This window comes from Doryrhamphus excisus, chromosome 1, assembly GCF_030265055.1.
Source record: "Doryrhamphus excisus isolate RoL2022-K1 chromosome 1, RoL_Dexc_1.0, whole genome shotgun sequence".
Lineage (NCBI taxonomy): Eukaryota > Metazoa > Chordata > Actinopteri > Syngnathiformes > Syngnathidae > Doryrhamphus > Doryrhamphus excisus.
The window spans coordinates 217,348-235,407 of NC_080466.1; the positions used below are offsets into that span (position 1 = coordinate 217,348).

General features: G+C 42.3%; 1 protein-coding gene across 5 annotated transcripts in view; it reads right to left on the minus strand.

Annotated features, from left to right (window-relative positions):
* rptor (regulatory associated protein of MTOR, complex 1) overlaps nt 1–18,060 on the minus strand; it is a 130,779-nt gene that overhangs the window by 77,328 nt on the left and 35,391 nt on the right. For all 5 annotated transcript variants that reach the window (XM_058073778.1, XM_058073705.1, XM_058073456.1 and 2 more), the window contains 3 exons: nt 16,767–16,913; nt 9,303–9,478; nt 2,198–2,257 (listed from right to left, as the gene is read on the minus strand). In XM_058073778.1, the coding sequence (XP_057929761.1) occupies nt 2,198–2,257; nt 9,303–9,478; nt 16,767–16,913 (383 nt within the window). The remainder of the gene's footprint in view (nt 1–2,197; nt 2,258–9,302; nt 9,479–16,766; nt 16,914–18,060) is intronic.

An 18,060-nucleotide genomic window follows, 5' to 3' on the forward strand; every position in this document is an offset into this window, starting at 1 on the left:
CTAGAGCCTTTTCTATTCGGGCTCCAACACCGCTGAATGCCCTACCTGCTGTTATTAGAGCTGCTACCTCAGTAGAAATGTTTTTAGATATATTTTTATACTTCAGCATTTAGTAATACTATTCCTGGCCTGTTTGACTCCCTTATTCATTATTCAAGTCTGTGACATAGCCATTGCCATAGTTCACTCTTGATGCAACATGACAAACCTCTACCCCTCAGTGAAAAATGTGAACTTTCATGTTTTTACAATACCTCACAGAAGTGAGTACACACTCACATTTCAACAAAAATGTTATTATATTTTTTCATGGGACAACACTGAAAAAAGAACACTTTTAAACAATGTACAGTAGTCAGTGTACACCTTGGATTACAGTGAAAATGGACTGTCCCCTCATAAGTCATCAGACAATCATTGAAAGTCGGTGTCAAGAAAAGCCAGTACACCCTCAAGCGAAACTATCCAAACTTGGCACAAAGTGTGAATATTTCATGTATGCTATTATTTCCAAACATTGTCTTAACTCTCTCGGGCATGGAGGTTGCCTCTGGAATCTTTTTCCACTGCTGGATCCACGGTAACATCCACTGTGGGTGTTAGACCCATTGCACTCCTCCACAGGTACTTAATAGGGTTTAGGTCTATCACATTTACCCTCAGCTCCGTTAGCAAGGCAGTGGTGGTCCTGGGGGTGTATTGGGGCTCCTTATGCTGGAATACTGCCGATTATCACTAGTCCTGATTAGCACAATCAAGTCAGAAGAGAAAACCTAAGACTTAAGATTGAAAGCCAGCCTAAACTAAGAATGTAGAATTTCCTAATGATGTGTCTGCTTCAAATGCTATCATGAAGTCTCCTCAGCCAATTTAGTGCTGAGCTTTCATTTGACTTTCTGTAGCGTGGGAATAAGTCACACCTTGGTTCTGGATTTGACATCCATATTATGAACTAATATCCATCTGGGAGAGTGTGCCAAACAGCAAAACATGTTCAGTTGGCAAGAGAGCTGTGCTAAAGAAATATGGAGCTTTAAATGTGCCAAATGACTCCCGCTTCGGCTGGGAGACAAATAAAGGTAGAGAATTACACAATAGGGAAACTAAGTATTGCATTTGATCCTGTGCTTGGGTATTTTCTAAGTTTACTCAATTAGAAAGATGGAGACAGTCTTTGTAGACTGGAATGGGCTACAAAAGCATCCATATGAAGCTTGGTGAGAAACGGAGGAGCAAAAATGGAAGACAGCACAGAAGATAGCCCTCACTCTTGGGCTCCATGCAAGATTTCACCTATTGATTTTGAGAAAGGTGAGGGACGAGCCCAAAGGTTCTAAAGGGGATTCGGGAGCACAGTTGCCAAGGAAAGCATTAGTCACACACGTTCCTGTAATGGATCGAGATCCAGCAGTGCCCATCTGAGGTTTCACAATCAACACATGAGGAGTCAAACAAGGTTTAGGAGACGTGATGTGGTCACGTGAGACCAAAATGGAGTTATTTGGCATCAAGTGGACGGGATGCATTTGAAGGCAGAAAAATGGTGACTATTATCCCTCCTGTTAAACGTGGAGGTGGAAACATTCTGCTTTGAGGATGTTCCTCTGAGCAAAATCCCTCCTGACGTGTGCCAACTACAAGAAACTTCTGACCTTCTGTGTTTGCCAACAAGGCCACTTTTTTTTACCGGGATCAAATACTTACCCACAATCGGTAAAACCACAGGGTTAGGTTAGTTATGTTTCAGTATACATAAAAAGTACACTATTTTGTCATACAATATGGCTCATATCTTGTCGTGATAAAGGTATATGAGGTATATAATGGATACCCTGTGCATGTATACTATAATGTGTACTTAGTGTACCTTTCGGGTTTCCGCTGACTTTTTGTCCCGCTGTACAAAGTATTGTATAAAGTGTATTTCATGTTATTTTGTGTACCATGAAATGATGGACTGTTCATATCTTTGTAACCTCCAAAATCAAATAGTTGCTTTCCCCACTGTACCTCCATGACGACTATCAGCAACATGACAGCTGACAACGGGGAGGAGAGCCCAATATAGACATGGCCAACATGCAGACATAAGACAGACACATTTTAATCTCTGTAGACCGTGTCGTCTTGAACAAAAGTTTGTATAAAAGTATGAATAGTTTGAAGGTATGAAAGGAAACTTATGAATATGACTTACTTCTCAATCAGGTCTAACGTAACCCCTGGCACCAACTTGGAGCTCTTCTGCATACAAAACCTTGAAAAAAGAAAGAAACAAGTGAAGTTGAGTAATAAAGACGACAACGAACATTAGGACAAAAGGCGTCCATTACTTAACACTGACAGTTTCAAAGACTCTATTCATGTCGCCATTTCCTTGACTGGTGTACTTTGGTGATCGCCGGTACACGGAGGGGGCGGTATTACCGTTTAGCTTGGCTGTGTTGTGTGGAGATGTACATGGCCAGCCGTGAGTCACAGCAGGGTGCCTTGATAGGTGGGAGGAGAGAGTCCATTTGTCTGTCATTGCCCACCTACAGGGGGAAGTGTGTCTATGTGTCTACGTATATATACACACACGTGTCTACGTATATATACACATGTGTCTACGTATATATACACACACGTGTGTCTACGTATATACACACACGTGTGTCTACGTATATATACACGTGTTTCTACTTATACAGCATTTTGTCAAAAGAAACACGGTTTTAATTGGTGTGGGTAAACTTTGGCACAGATCCGATACCAAGTAAATACAAGGGCAGTACTGCCCGAGTCTTTCAATATCATTGAATGATTTTACCTTGAATTTGTTATCATCACTATAATCAGAAAGACAAAGATTTTAGTGAATACAATGTATTGTATTCACAATGTGAATTTAACCAGACATAAATACAACATAAGACAATGTAACATATCAAATAATACAATTATTCCCTTTTATTACTTACAACTGAACTTACCTATGTTACCTATGTTGTATTGCTGATTACTAAAGAACTTAAAAACGTAGAGACAAGCTTTTTTTTTTTCGGTATACACTATGTCTATATAGCCCAAGAACACAATCTTCTGTGTGCCTTGAAAAATCAAAATCATGAAAATTGTCAGTGCTGAAAGGGACGGCTTTTAAAAATATCTTAATGATCAGTTGTGTTCCATTCTACTCTTGGAGTACTATCAACGTGTACGAGTGGCAGGGTACTCATGGTATGCCAAACAGGCTGTGGGGGTACACGAGATAAAAAGGGCTGGGAAACACTGACGTAAGGTACTGACACCAAACTTGAAAGGTGACATCCCTCACGACATAATCCAGCCTGGGCCTGGAGTGTCTGGCGTTAAGAGGAAATTAAGTAGGGATACAACAGCGGCATCGTGGATGTTTTCAATGATTTGCTCCACACCAGCGACTGTGATCGCCTTGGCCTGCACCAATGCAATCGTCAGTTCTATGTTATTACTTTATTTGACATAGCCAGGATTCTTTTAACAAACAACAAAAACACTGCAATCTCTGTAAGAAGAGAAAAAGCAAATCCCCAAACATGAGCAGATGTGGTAAACAAAAAGGGAGTCTGGCAGCCAGAGTCAAGCCCATGTAAACATAGCATAGACAAAGCAGAAGGGCTGCATTAGGAGAGCTTTTTCTACCCAACCCCTGTGTAAAGACGTCCCGGTAGATAAAAATGGAGAGGTTGGCAGAGAGGAGACATCATGGAAGACAGGAGGGAGTTTTACTGTGCTCTTATCTACAGCTATTTTGATTCACATCCCACTCCAGAAAAGGCTACCTTAGATACTCCGAAACGGCCATGAAGTCTGAAGAAGAATACAATTAGCAGAATACAGGACATATTTCAATTAAAATATTTCTCTTTTTAATGAAGCACGGATGCAACAAAGCACCACAATCCATTTACAGCTTCAAGGTGCCAAAAAAGGAGCAAAACATACGGCTGTGGGAACTTTCAGGAATTATTGCTTTTGCCAAAGTAAGAGACCTATTGATTTTGAATGCTATCCAAGACAAGAGGGTCAATATTACTAAGGTAAATCTTCAAACCTTCAGGGAAGGCCAAACTGATCCAAGATGCTTGAGTCGTAGCAACTGGCATCAAACGTGTATTAGTACATGTTCATGTTACGTTGGGAATATGCACTGGATGATACGTCCGTGACTGACTGTCGGGAAAATAAGAATTAGGGGTGCGCCGATCGATCGGCCACCGATTTGCCCATATCAGTGAAAAAGCACTGGATCTATATCGACCGATATCGACCTTGCTTTATAACGCTGATCCCATCCGCCGATTAGTTCCACCCCGCTGATTAGTTCCACCCCGCTGATTAGTACCGTCCCCGCTGCAGCAACCATAACAAGCATATCTGCCGGGTGTGGGACTTCCTGTCTTCCTGACTTCCTGTCTTTGTGAGAGTGATTTTCGTGGCAAAACGTGCCACAAAAAAATAACTCACCAGTTTAGATTGGCGTTGATGTTACCAAAATGAGTAGCTCTTGACCATTTTCATTTTGTAAAAGTAGCTCTTACAAGAAAACAAATTGCTATTTATATATATCATATATATATATCACCCGATTTCACTCAGAACATCCCTAATAAAAAGGGTTACATTCAAAATATTATTCATGAAAAGGGGTTATTTTGCTCATTGAGCGCTAATGTCATATTGTGCAGGGGAATGCTGCCAGTGAACTTCCTGATGCTGGGTGTGGTGTTCATATTTATCCTGTACAATGGAACGCATGTATTGATGACAACATCCACCTCCACAAGACCTGATTTTAAAACAAAAGTCAGTCCATGAGTGTGCTCAACAATTTCACACTTCCGGCCCAAAGGGTTGTTGTGCATCATCCTTGTGAGGCATTCAATTTCTCTGACATTTGCCCATGAGCAAAGTTTAGCTTGGCAATTTCCAGCTAAATAGTGCTCAAACCTCGGATGTCAGCAAAGCAAACATCCTGGTTTTGTGGTCAAGCTCTATGCTCAGTGTCAAACTAGTCCAAAAGTGATGGTTGATGGTAAAAACATCTCCTCCCTTCAAAAGGAAGCGATGGAAACCTGCTTTACGACCCATTACTAGGTCCAAGTAATGTTCTGATGCTGGAAACGCTTGTGAAGAATGCACAGAAGGGCTGCAAAATTAGGAGATGGAAAGGAAAAAGTCCAAATGACTAGGAATAAAAAGCAAGCAGGCCAATTGAAAATTACATTTAGAGGAAGAAAATGAAGAGGGGGTGGTTGTGGTCCAAAGTGTTTCCTCCAGATTCTTGAAAGCTGTCTACTGGCTTCCTGATCCAAGACATTCATCCAACCAGATTTCAGCAGCTCAATGGTACATCATTTCATGAACAAAAATAGCCAGCTTATTTACACACATGCTGGTGATACACCGTTTAGAGCCGCCGTGGTGTAGCGGTTTGCATTATGGACTCCAGACGAAACGCCCTGGGTTCCAATCTCCACGAGCAAGCATCATTGGCATTCGTCAGGAAGGGCATCCCGAATATAAAGTGCTCAAGCCAAAATCAGGATGCGGATCAAAAGATCCGCTGTGGCGACTACGCAATCAGGAAAAAAGAGGAAAGAAACAACAAACTGGTGATGAACTATTTGCTGAGGAATACTTCTACGTCTCAAAGTACCTCATATTCAATCGCTAATTTCCAACTGACTGACAAGTGTAATAGGCATAATGAATTGATTTGCACTCCAAACACACTTGTAGAATTTTGAGGAACCAAACATTGACATTTGTTTTCATTCTTGTGTAGATTTCGGTGTTACGCTTCAGCATGTCCTAGGTCTACTCCATGGTAGACCGGCTGGGCATGCCTGGAACATGGGAGGAATCTGAACCGCATGCCCAATCCACCTCTACTGTGAAGGAGCATCAGCTGGACTTGAAGACCCTCTGGTGTGGTTGAGCTCCTCACCCTATCTGGAAGAGAGAGACCAGCCACGCTGCGGATAAAACTAATTGAGAGCTTTGCCCTCTGGCTCAGCGCTCACAGGTGCTCAGATGATCCACCGGGGTATCTCCTGTATCTCCTGTATCTCCTGTATCTCCTGTATCTCCTGTATCTCCTGTATCTCCTGTATCTCCTGTATCTCCTGTATCTCCTGTATCTCCTGTATCTCCTGTATCTCCTGTATCTCCTGTATCTCCTGTATCTCCTGTATCTCCTGTATCTCCTGTATCTCCTGCTCCAGTTGTACAAGGACCGAAATTTCAAGTAGCAGCATATGCCCGGACAAGGGACACGCCTTACTGTGGAGGGGTTTGTGTGCCATGACCATGTAGTTTCCGTCATATTTACATCTCAAATGATATCAAATTTTATGAAACACTGTTTTGATATTTCACTAATTGAATAAACTATATATGTAAAACAGTTGTAATGTATATTCATTTGTATTGATGACAAAAACTGACTATTGTATATTTACAGTTATTTATGGTTTTTACTGGCTTTTTTTCCTGCAAATCTGCACGACATATCCAAGCTCCGTCTCCAGTACCCTGTTCCCCTGTTCCCCTGTTCCCCTGTTCCCCTGTTCCCCTGTTCCCCTGTTCCCCTGTTCCAGTACCCACATCCCAGAAGCCATCCAGCCTATTCCAGCAGAGGGAAAATCCCTTGAAGATGGATCTCTGTCAGTAATGATTTTCTTCTCACCCGAGCAATGAAATGAAATGTAAGCATGCACTCAGCCTGCCTGCTTCTCCCCCCCCCCCCCCCCCCCTCGCTGCACACCACCATCATCCATCCCTAGCTTCGCCTCATTAAAGTTTTAAAACCAAGATATGCAAACACATTGGTGTATCCTTTCGCCCACTCACATATTTCTAGCTCGTACTCGTACTCCAGGGCTTTGTGAAATTAAGCAGAATAAAACGCCAAAATTGTGTGTTAGCAGCAAAAGGGAAGAATAAGGTAATGGCTGTTGCTGAGGTGTGGCGTTATGCTTCATTTACAGGGTGGCAGGGTTCACGCTCAAGGACTGTACCAACTACACACCGTCCTTAATGACGCTTCGTCAAAAACTTTGCCAACATGAAGATCGCCGTTATTCACCAACCATGACCTCAGGTAGCAAATGCACCACAGGCATATCCATCAGGCATATCCATCATAGCCCGTATGGCCGCTTGGGACCTCGGCTTATAGCCTGCCTTTTCAAATGCATTTGTTCTCAACTCCATAGGTCTTTTTCTTCTGTTATCATGCTATTTTCTACACGCATATGTTTTACCTTTTACCTTGTATTACATCATTGACTTTTTGAAAGCACTTTATAATTCAATGTATTATTATTATTATTCTTTGGTGATCGCTGTGCTGTGCTGTGCTGCACTGTACTGTACTACAAAAGGCTCCATGTAGAGGTACTAAGATAAACGATTAAAAAAAAAGTCAGCACGGCACTGCATTGATGGCTCAATGGAAGGGTGCCAAAAGAGGGTTTAATTATTGGCATTTGCTGCCCTTTAAAACTACACAACAGTGCATATCCTAGCGTACTGAATCAAACTGTACTGCTTGACAACATGGAATAACACAACACTGCCTACATAAATGATGTACTCTGTATTTTGTGTGTGAATGACTGCTGACGTGATGCAATCGCCATCGAGCGAATGTACAAACCCTTGACAACAAGTAGACACTCAGAACATCATGCTCGCTCGCACACACGCAGGACGCCCGGGTGATGCAACCAGCGTGCTGCTGTAAACTTCAGCCATCTAACATTGTTATGCAGCGGTATCGAGACAAGCTTGCAGAACTAACACTATTTTCCTGCCTAATATAATTGATCACGTACGATCAATCATCTCTGCGGCACCGTACTTGAACTTGGTTTATACTTTATCAAAAAGGAATATTACTGTGCATTGCATACTGCCTTTGTGTACAAGGCCGTATACATCCATGTACTCCCACATGTTACCATCAGACAAAAATATCAGATGACAAAACAATGCAGTCATGTGATTAGCTTCAAGAAAACCATTATAAACTAAATAAACACATGAAAAGGTGCACTATTAAGACCCAGTCCACATTCTCAGTCGCTCCTTTACGCAGGACTTCCTCACTCTTATGACAAAAGCCCAGCCCTCATCCAGCATATCTGAGTTTTTACCATTTCACTGGCCATCATTAAGATTGGTGTAATTGGCCCAGGTGACATACATTAGAAGAGGCTCTTTTTTACGCTTTTGTGTCCCAGCAGACAGGGTGAACAGCTATCTATTGGGTCGAGTGAGGTGTCAGTCAAACCATTAAAGTACATTACTCGATATATATATATATATATGTGCCTGACCCACGGCCTCATCTTAGATAAAGGTCTACAATCATATTTATTTATTTAACAACCCATTACAATACACTCATATGTGACTTTACTCATCTGTACACACCAGTCATTATTTGCACTATGACCCACTGATCATTGCACTAAAATTAATATATCTGCTCCTGCATATGCTCCTGTGCAATACTACGTATGTGTATATTTTGGATATCTTGTATATATCTTGTTAAATTGTCTTTTTTACTCTACTTTATATACATTTTTTGTTTTTTAAACTTGACTACGGCACTGTAAGGAGAAGCTCTCCAATTTCGTTGTACATCTTGTATAATGACAATTAAGGCCATTCCTTCCTTCCTCCTTCCACAATCATCACACAGCAACTCAACACTTCAATGGTATACAAGACAAGTGCCAAAACCAGTTTACAAAGCATTCTAACTTCATATTTGTACACAATAATTCATAAAAGTATATATGATTCATGCTGATATAGGCTTCATATCAGAATTGTGTGATATTCAATGATGCAACATTGATATAAAATTGGAAGTGAAAAAGTTGTACTGGGATACGGCGTAAAACCACAACTTGACACTTTGACACTTTCATTGTATACGTTACATTAACGCTCAGTTTGGACTCTTAGGAAAAACAATCAGACTGCACTTCCGGAATAACAAACAAAAACAGACTGTGTACATATATTTATACTGTTATTCTGTATATTTTGTATTTTCATATTTTGTATCCTCATTCTTTTTTAATAGATGTGTATGCACCTACTACACCAAAACAAATTCCTAGTATGTGTTTGATCATACATGGCAATAAACCTTTTCTGATTCTGATTCTGATTCTGATTCTTGCCATCTGAACAGCAAGGGGTTAATCGTTATTTTGGTTTCCACCCAGCAAACAAAGAAGCTAGCAAACAAGCCTTACCAGCGCAGAGCGATCTTGATGGGTGTGGTGAGGCAGGAGGTGAAGAGGTCAGCAGGGAGGTCAGGGTTCATCGGCAGCAGCTCGCTGGCCTCACAGGCAGCCAGCTGGATGCAGTTCTTCATGGAAGGGGGCAGAGACATCTGTGCAAGTGGATGGCTGGGATTGATGGCAGCCACCTGCAAAGACACAACAGGACGCTTTTTCTTTTGTCCCAAATGATTTCATTCACATTGTGAGACGGCATCCTCAACGGTGTGAAGAACTCGGACAAGTTGCCCCAATCTTGGATCTCAGGAAGGACCCTGATCATTGTAAGGTGACCCATTATGCTTTTTCCACTCTTCTGACCTATAAATGTCGTTACGATGTTGTATTCTTGATGTCGACGCCTCACCAAAGCCTAATGAGGTTTGCGCATTTGAAAGTCTTGGATGGCTGTGCACGCTCTTTTACAGACTTCATTCTACTGGTGTCAGTGCCATCCAGACTTCCTTATGTGGGCTGGAGAGTGCCTGCATGTATCCGGAAGTCCTCGGGAGCGTGACCAATGACAGCAGAGTGGGCGTACCTAGAGAAGGGCCGGGGGTGGAGTGAATTCAACAGACCGTTTGGGCAGGAAGCAGGGAGTCCCTGGAAAAACTGCAGAATGAGGTGCAGAATCTGGAAGATCTAGATAGCTTTCTGTGTGGGTATCGTGTGTAGCTGCTCTATAGGAGTACACAAGTCATTACAAAGTGCCCAAAATGAGCGTAATAGGTCCCCTTTAAGTTTCTACCTTGGGAAATATGATGAGCAGGCCTTGTCAAATTGAAAGACATTCTATAACCTTTAACAGCCAAATAAATCTAAATCTGGATTTAAAAAAATCCCATGACTTACTATCATTCCATCCTGGAAAAGTGAATGTTCAACTGGGCCCAAAATGAATGAGACAATCAAGACTATGTCGAGTGTATGTAAACGCCTGGCTGGAAGTACACGTGTTGTAGTGTCCGCTACCGTTATAGTGTTGGTGATCATCCGCCTGATCAGAAATAAACCCACACTACCTGAACGACCTAGTCCAGGGTTTCTTAAACATTTAAACAGAAGAGAACATTTTACAATTATAATAATTCTGCCATTTGTACCAGATGCCATGGGCAATATTTACATTTCAACCTGGGTACTTCAGACTTGGTTCTTGGAAATCAACTTAAAGACCCTTTAATTGTGAAGGACCAAATCTTAAAGCCTACAGAAAATGAACAGACTGGAACAATCCAAATGGGCCCACAAAAACTGTTTGAAGCGTACTTCATTGTTTCAACTTCAACATAAAGAAAATATTATTACTACTTACTGTCTGTTATTAAAATGACTGGCAGAATTAATTAGTGTTAATTAAGCCTTAGCTTCACAGATTCATTTCCAAGTGCCTGAAGACACGACACATTCTGACCTTCCATCATTGTTCTCAATAAAACCAAACTCCATAACTGTCTTAATAGACTCTAAGCTTAGCCGCTTTGGTCCTTTGCATCATTTGATGAAGAGGATGGACTTAAATATTTGTCCATTTTTTATTATTTTAGATCAGCAGCAGGCGGTGTGCATTTAGTGTGCCCCGAGCAAAGTGAGCAATTTATCTGGTGCATCACGGTCATGTCAGAGTTTGAAATTCACTAACCAAATCTAAGTGAGGGTTTTTGGATCCTAATGTTTCATGATGCGTCGTGGTTCCTATTCATGGTTATGTACTTTAACCATGCCCAAGAACTTAATATCATGCAAAACAAAAGGAGACCCTCAACCTATAGCCTATGGTCCCCCTTTGGGCCTAGTCGATGTGTAACGGAGAAAATAACCTTAACAAATCCAAAGAAAGCTCCAAATGAGTCCATAAAAGCTAACAAGGTTTTTGAATATGGTTTTCGATTCAAGCCATTCCATGCGGAAACCAGATCATCACACGGTCCTCTCCTATGTTTATACGTCCCACTCTCCCTTCTGCTCTTTGCTATTCCAACAAGTCATTAGTTGAATCCATAATCACTGAATGGAGAAATGCCGGGAGCAGCTGGAGCGAAGATCCTGGTACGTGGTTTTATGTATATAAAGCATTAAGATGCTTTGTACTATAAATAGTGATATACAATCTACATGGGAGTAATGCTCGTACAGGACTGGTATATTTTCTGCATTCTCATCAATAAAATGTATACCATAGCAGGTATACTGTACATACGCATGTATGAAATCTATGAAATACCTTCAGGCATAAGCTGGCAGTAGTTTAATTAGTTTCATTACAGATGGATCTATGCCAACATTGCTATAGCGTTATTCTATTCTCTCTTCGTCTTTAATGAGGAAACTGTTGACTTGTTAATAATAAACAAAGAAATAAATAACAAACAAAGAAACACACGTTTTTGTGGGTCCCTGCGGTGTCAACCTCAGAATCGGATCGTCGCCTGAAAGAAAATGGGGTGTGCCACAGTAATCCTGGCGGTGAATATGACAACAGTGCCAGCAAAAGCTGATTAATGCTGAGCATCCAGCGCAATAATCACATTAGCATATTGTAATTTCACAAATTACCATGACAATCACCATGACAGCTTTCTTTTCTTTCTCCTCTAGCGGGGATATTGGAGTGTAATGCAGTCTCTTGGAATGCCTTTATTTTAAGTGACACTAATTAATGAAAGTGATCCAACGGGGAGTGGGAGTGGGGGTGGGGGTGGGGGTGGGGGTGGGGGTGTTTCCATGTAACGCAACACAATTGTAGTCACAACAGCAAAAACAAAGCCACCACAAAGCAACCACAGTAAGACCAGCATTCATCAAAATAACTGCAGGAACGGGTGCGAGAAACTACAAGCTCTGACTGACTGGTCTATCAATGTGGCTGTGTCTTGCGGCATGGTCTATAAGACACTACTTTTATTAAACTTTGAACCCTGCAGCTTCTACAGCTTATGCAGCTCATCTATGGCTACATTCCAATCTTGTGACATTCCCTTACTTCAGAACTACTAACTGTTTAAATACTCTGCTGCTTGCTGGTCAGTGAAGAAACAGTTCCTACTCCTTTGGTGGGAACCAAAACATTAGCACACAGACAACCTTGTCACACTAAATTCATCACACAACAACTCAACACTCCAAAGGTATACCTCACGGACCAAAATGAATCAAAAACCACAATTTAAAAATGTTCCCACAAGACATAGGGGTTCTGCAATGATGTCAGCCGCCCTCTGGCCTATGGGCTCCTATGGAACTTTCTGGTGGACAGAGGCAGCGTTGCAGTGCCATCCGTCGGTGTTGCTTGTTCTCCAAGGAACTGCTCTTCTGGCAGTAATGCATTATGGAGAGATGTTAAAATAGCTAGTTTGCTATTTCAAACTCGGATTGGCACATGTACGTTTTGACTGTTAAGTTGCTGTGTGATGCATTTAATGTAGTTTGTCAGACTGTCCTGCAATTTCCAATGCAAGTTCGTTGCTTTTTTTTCCATAGCTCATGAGTGGCTCCTGTCAAAGAGCTGCCCGGTCCTCACAGACACGTGAGTGACAATGTCATTAAATGACGTGGACAAGTGTGGATTTTACATCAGCGCAGCTTATATATGTACATATCTTGTTTTTACCTCTAATTTTAGTGAGTGTGGTTTATACAGCGGAATTGACGATAATAGGATTCCCCAGGGAACAACACATCATCAATATGGTCAAACAAACCTGTCTCACGGCGGTCTAAACCCAGCTCACGTTCCCTACTGGTGCCAGAGCAGTGAAGGCAGCATAATTCTGATGATGTAGATTTGTCCCGTTCCAATAACATTGTAATAAACAACCCCATCTGTGTGTGACAACCACGATTCCCCTGGTGGGTGGGTTGTCACTAAATGTCAAAGTGTCTTTGTTAGTTAATTATGTCTTTGTTACAAAGAGTTGTCAAATGACAGCTACACATTTCACGCCAACACCTGAAGCTTCAGTCAATGTAGGACTGACGACTGGAAGATGTTTTCATGATGAGCAATTCACATGAGAGTCCAAAGTGTGACAACCAACCCTGGTCTCCCCTACACTTCACATACCGTATGTGGTCCAAATGAGGCGTGACTTTTTGCATATTCTTTACTTTTTGCTCTGCTGAGCGCCACATTTTGGGGGGGGGGGGGGGGGGGGTTTGAACCAGAGTGAGGGACTACAAGTGTGAACGAACTGCAATAGTGGTTCGTCTCTTTAGTTTGGCTAGCGTTCATAGACGAGCTCAGGTCAACCCAACCACACCCGAGTCCACCTCCAAGTGGACCGAGGCCCATGTCTCAAGTGGTGTGGATTCACTTGTTTGTTGCACACCAGGGTTGGGGTAGTTGTGTTAACACTTCATTGAAGGAACTATACTGGGAAAGCCTTTCAACCCAACACTTAGTCTTGGACCGGTCTGAGAAAAGCCCCACAACTAATGCAGTGAATATGTACGTATGTAGGCTGAGTGCTCACCGGAAGTTATCACATATTTAAAAGCAGGTGGGAGGCTTTCCAACACAACAGTCAGAGGTCGCATGTACATAAACACACACACACTTGTACATAAACACACACACACTTGTACATAAACACACACACACTTGTACATAAACACACACACACACACTCGACCCAGTGGGGTTGTTCCCGAAGAGGGAGTCATTTAACTCAACTAATGGCTTCTTAGTCTTACTGCAGCTCTCTATGTCAAGCCAACATCTTCATCAGCATCTACAAATATTAGGTTGTGTCTGAAATGGAAAACATCAGTCAGTACACGTCCATATGGATGCTATGTTTAGTGTCGTGCTGTCCCAAAGTTATTACTGTCATTGCAAATGATAACACAATATTGACGCACTTCCTCCTCTCCTTTTTAATGGTGAATTGCAACCTCCCCTTCTTATCATCCAGGGCTGTGCACTCAGCTTTTTAGTCATTTTGAGCATAACATCCGGGTACTGACAGTACAGGCAGTATTTTACCATACTTCTCAGTGTGAACGCACAGAAAAAATAAAGTGTGAATGCAGACGTTTGCCAACTTAAAAAGTCTTAGTCTTCCTGCCTAGACCTATGACTTGTCAAATTTTGATGAGTTCATGCACACGTTTATGCAGATGTGTATTTGTGTGTGTATGTGTGTGTGTGTGGATGTGAAAATGACTTAAACAAATTTGTATTTGCCAAACTGTGCCTGTGTATTAGTCCTAACAATGTATCATGACATCACCCCTCATATCAGCCCAACACTTATTGGTCCCATAATACTCATGCACCCCAAAAAACATTTCATATTTCCATATAAAGCCTGACAACTGGCTTCCATGTTCACAATTGACCCAGATTCCCCCACGCGCTTGCACATGCATTAGTATCGCTATGAAGGAACGCCAGGGTAAGAGAAGGGGGGCAAGGTGGTGGGAGTTCACCCTTGCTTGGATCATCTCATCAGTGATTAAAAAGTCCCTTGATCTTCAATGACCCCAGCTTGTTAACCGACTGCTGCACAAGTGGGAGAGAAGAGGAGAAGAGCAAACGTTCTTTATTTCTCTACCGCGGGCAGTCCTGAATATGTAAGCTTATTTCCAGGGAATGGTTAATAAATGCTGGACTTATTTGCTGCTACTTGTAAATAAACACTTTTTATGAAGTGCTGCAAGGACATACAGTGTGGACACAATGTATCTGTTCATTTTGGAAGTTTGCCCCCTTCCAAAGACAGGCTATCGTTTTTATGGTAGGTTTACTTCAGCAGAAAAAGACAAAACCAACAGAAAAGCCAGACAAAAAATTGACAAACAACACCTGAAATGGTGTTGTTGGTGACTATGAGCCCAACAACACCATCCCTTCTGTCCAGCACAGAGGTGCAAATGTTCTGCCTTGGGGATGGTTCTCCGCTCAGGTCACAGGAAGATTTCACCAAGTGTGCCCCCTTTCCACCCAAATAACTTGTATCCCGACATGAACACTACAAAGAAGCTTTGACCAAAGACGAGCCATTTCCAGGCTTAATTACTCAATTTAGTCATTAATCACAATTCTAAATGTCAAACGCAAGCTGTTCAGACTATCAAAAGATCAAGAAGCTTTATTTTCTATTTGCACACGGAACGCAGTTCAAGCAGTGCACAGAGAAAAGATGTTGCATACATCAATTAAAACAATACTTCAATATAGTAGGTCCAAACTCAAAAGCAGCAGATAACCAAACAGCATGATTCATTAAAGGGAACCTTATTATGCACATTTTTTGGCCCTTTGTTTTGAGTTGTGGACTCCTATAGAGCAGCTACACACAATAACCTGCACAGAAAGCTTTCTAGTTCTTCCAGAATCTGCACCTATTCAGCTGCATTTCTTTGGATTTTTTGTTTCTCTCGAAAATGGTCTGTTTTAATGTATTCCACCCACGGCCCGCCTCCAAGCACGCCCACTCCGCTGTGGTTGGTCACAGTCCCGAGTGCTTAGAAGGACGTCTGGTGTTAGCTGTGGACGTCTGCTAGCTGTGAACCCAACTTTATAGGGGCTAATAAACGGTATAGGAGTTGATGATAAACTGCCATTTATCTTCGTAAAATGTCCGCTTTTACCATACAGCCATACAGTATGTGTTAAATCCCAAATCTGATCCGGAAGTAGAGTCTGGACAGTCCGAAGTTTCACAAGAAAACAGGTTTCTTCAAGACGTCTCTCAACGGTAAGTAGCTTTAGCTTTTTCGGTTTATTCAGCATCGGTAATGTGTAATGTGATCTTTACACGTTTTTTTGCGGGACTGTCTGTGTTTTAAAAAACGAGTAGAGCCACTGATTGTGTTGGGAAACGGCTATTAGCCACAACGTTCCCTGTATTGACACGCTAATGCTAATGCTACACAGGCAACCGCTTTTGTTCCATGACTTGCACAAAATAGACACAGTGAGGATGTTTATATACATTATTGACTTTTTTTAAATATATAAATTGTATCTGGCCATCGCAGTGTTGCAGAAAAATGCTGGCCTTTGAACGAGCGTTATTGAGGAGGACCCTGGCCTAAACCAACAGATTCCCCCTTAAAAGGCCCATCCTGGGCACCCCCTGGTGCTCCAACACTCTGATCAGAACAAAGCAGGCCAGGGTGACAATGGAGAGACACTTGAAAGTCCCGCCGTCACCAGAGTGACTGCTGCCTTTGCCTTTATGTTTCCATAAAACCCAAAGCACAAAGATGCTGTCACCTGCTGACTGTTCTACCCGTACTTTCTCTCCAACTCGGGTGCTTTCACGTTGATTTGAAATTTCACTGTGAATAACCCAGATGAATCACGGCTTGGGGTGTGTGTGTGTGTGTGTGTGTGTGTGTGTGTGTGTGTGTGTGTGTGTGTGTGTGTGTGTGTGTGTGTGTGTGTGCGCGCGCGTGCGTGTGTGCGTGCGTGCGTGCGTGCGTGCCCACCTCCAGCTCTTGCTCTCGCTGCAGGGCAAATTGTTTGAAGGACTTGACAATGATCCCCGCATTAGAACAGTCGTAGACAAAAATGGATGGGCTCCCCATCCAGGTCTGAAGGTCGTAGATGGACAGTGGGATGTACTGGGTGTAATTCTAAAAGAGCAAGAGAGATATGAGAGAAAAGAGATCAGTGTAAAGATGAGGGAGGGGTTGCACCAAAAACTGCTAAAGCCAAACATGAGGGGCCAACGACCATCCAGCCAAACTCAGTGCTATGAAAGTGTTCTACCGTTACCAATGAGCATGCATTTTCTTGGAAATGAATTATGCACCAAGTACAGCTTATGGGAAAGACGGAAGAAAAACACAGGAAGCTAACAGGACACAAAGACTGAGGGTGCTGGGGATCCGGAGGCAATGGTGAAACACAATATTCCATGTCGCCATTTAATATTAGATCTGTTATACAAGCACCCAAGTAAGCGGTGATAGATGCCTTCATGTTGGTTGGTACCTTCATTTTGTACCCCCGCTACTTCATGTATGTTGGATGGGTGCACATTTTGTTCCAGCTGGAAAACCCTCTTCAATCGTTGGTCTCCTGGTTTGCCAATGCTTGGCCTTCCCAGTCAACTACATGAACTACATCGTTACACTTTCCTAACATGAAATACTGGAAAGCAGGGATGTCCAAAGTGTGGTGTAGGTGCCATTTCTGATCAATTATTAGATGTTACACTAATTTGCTGAGTCACTGAGAACACAAAGGTGGACCTGGACCTGGCCTGGGACAGTAGGGGCTTTAGTTTCGCTAGCGTTCCCTTTGGTGCTCCATCCCCGAGCCCGTCCATAACTGTACTGACCTGTCCTCCGGCTTATCATGGCCTATTAATCTTCTTTGTCTCTTGTTTTATTGAAAAGTGCTTCTAAATGACATTTCTTCAAAAAGTTCAGCATGTACTGAACTAAATTGGATTGATTTTAGCATCTTGTCAAAGCCCCCCCCCCACACACACATCCGTCAATTTTTCTATCAATATTTTTATGTTTTACTCGGGAGTTGTAGCTATTGGCAAACTTTTTAATTTCATCATGTTTTTCATCCCAGCAAAGCATTTCATTAGATATGGCTGCTGAGGTGCTGCGATTATGTCAGCCACCCTTGAAGTTCCGGGCTCCTCTGGCTCCCTCTGGTGGACAGGACAAAGCACCCCGGCAGCCATAACCAATGAAATGCTTTGCTGGGACAACGTGCGTTATGGGAAAAAGTTAATAAAGTTGTTTTTTTCATGTTAAACTC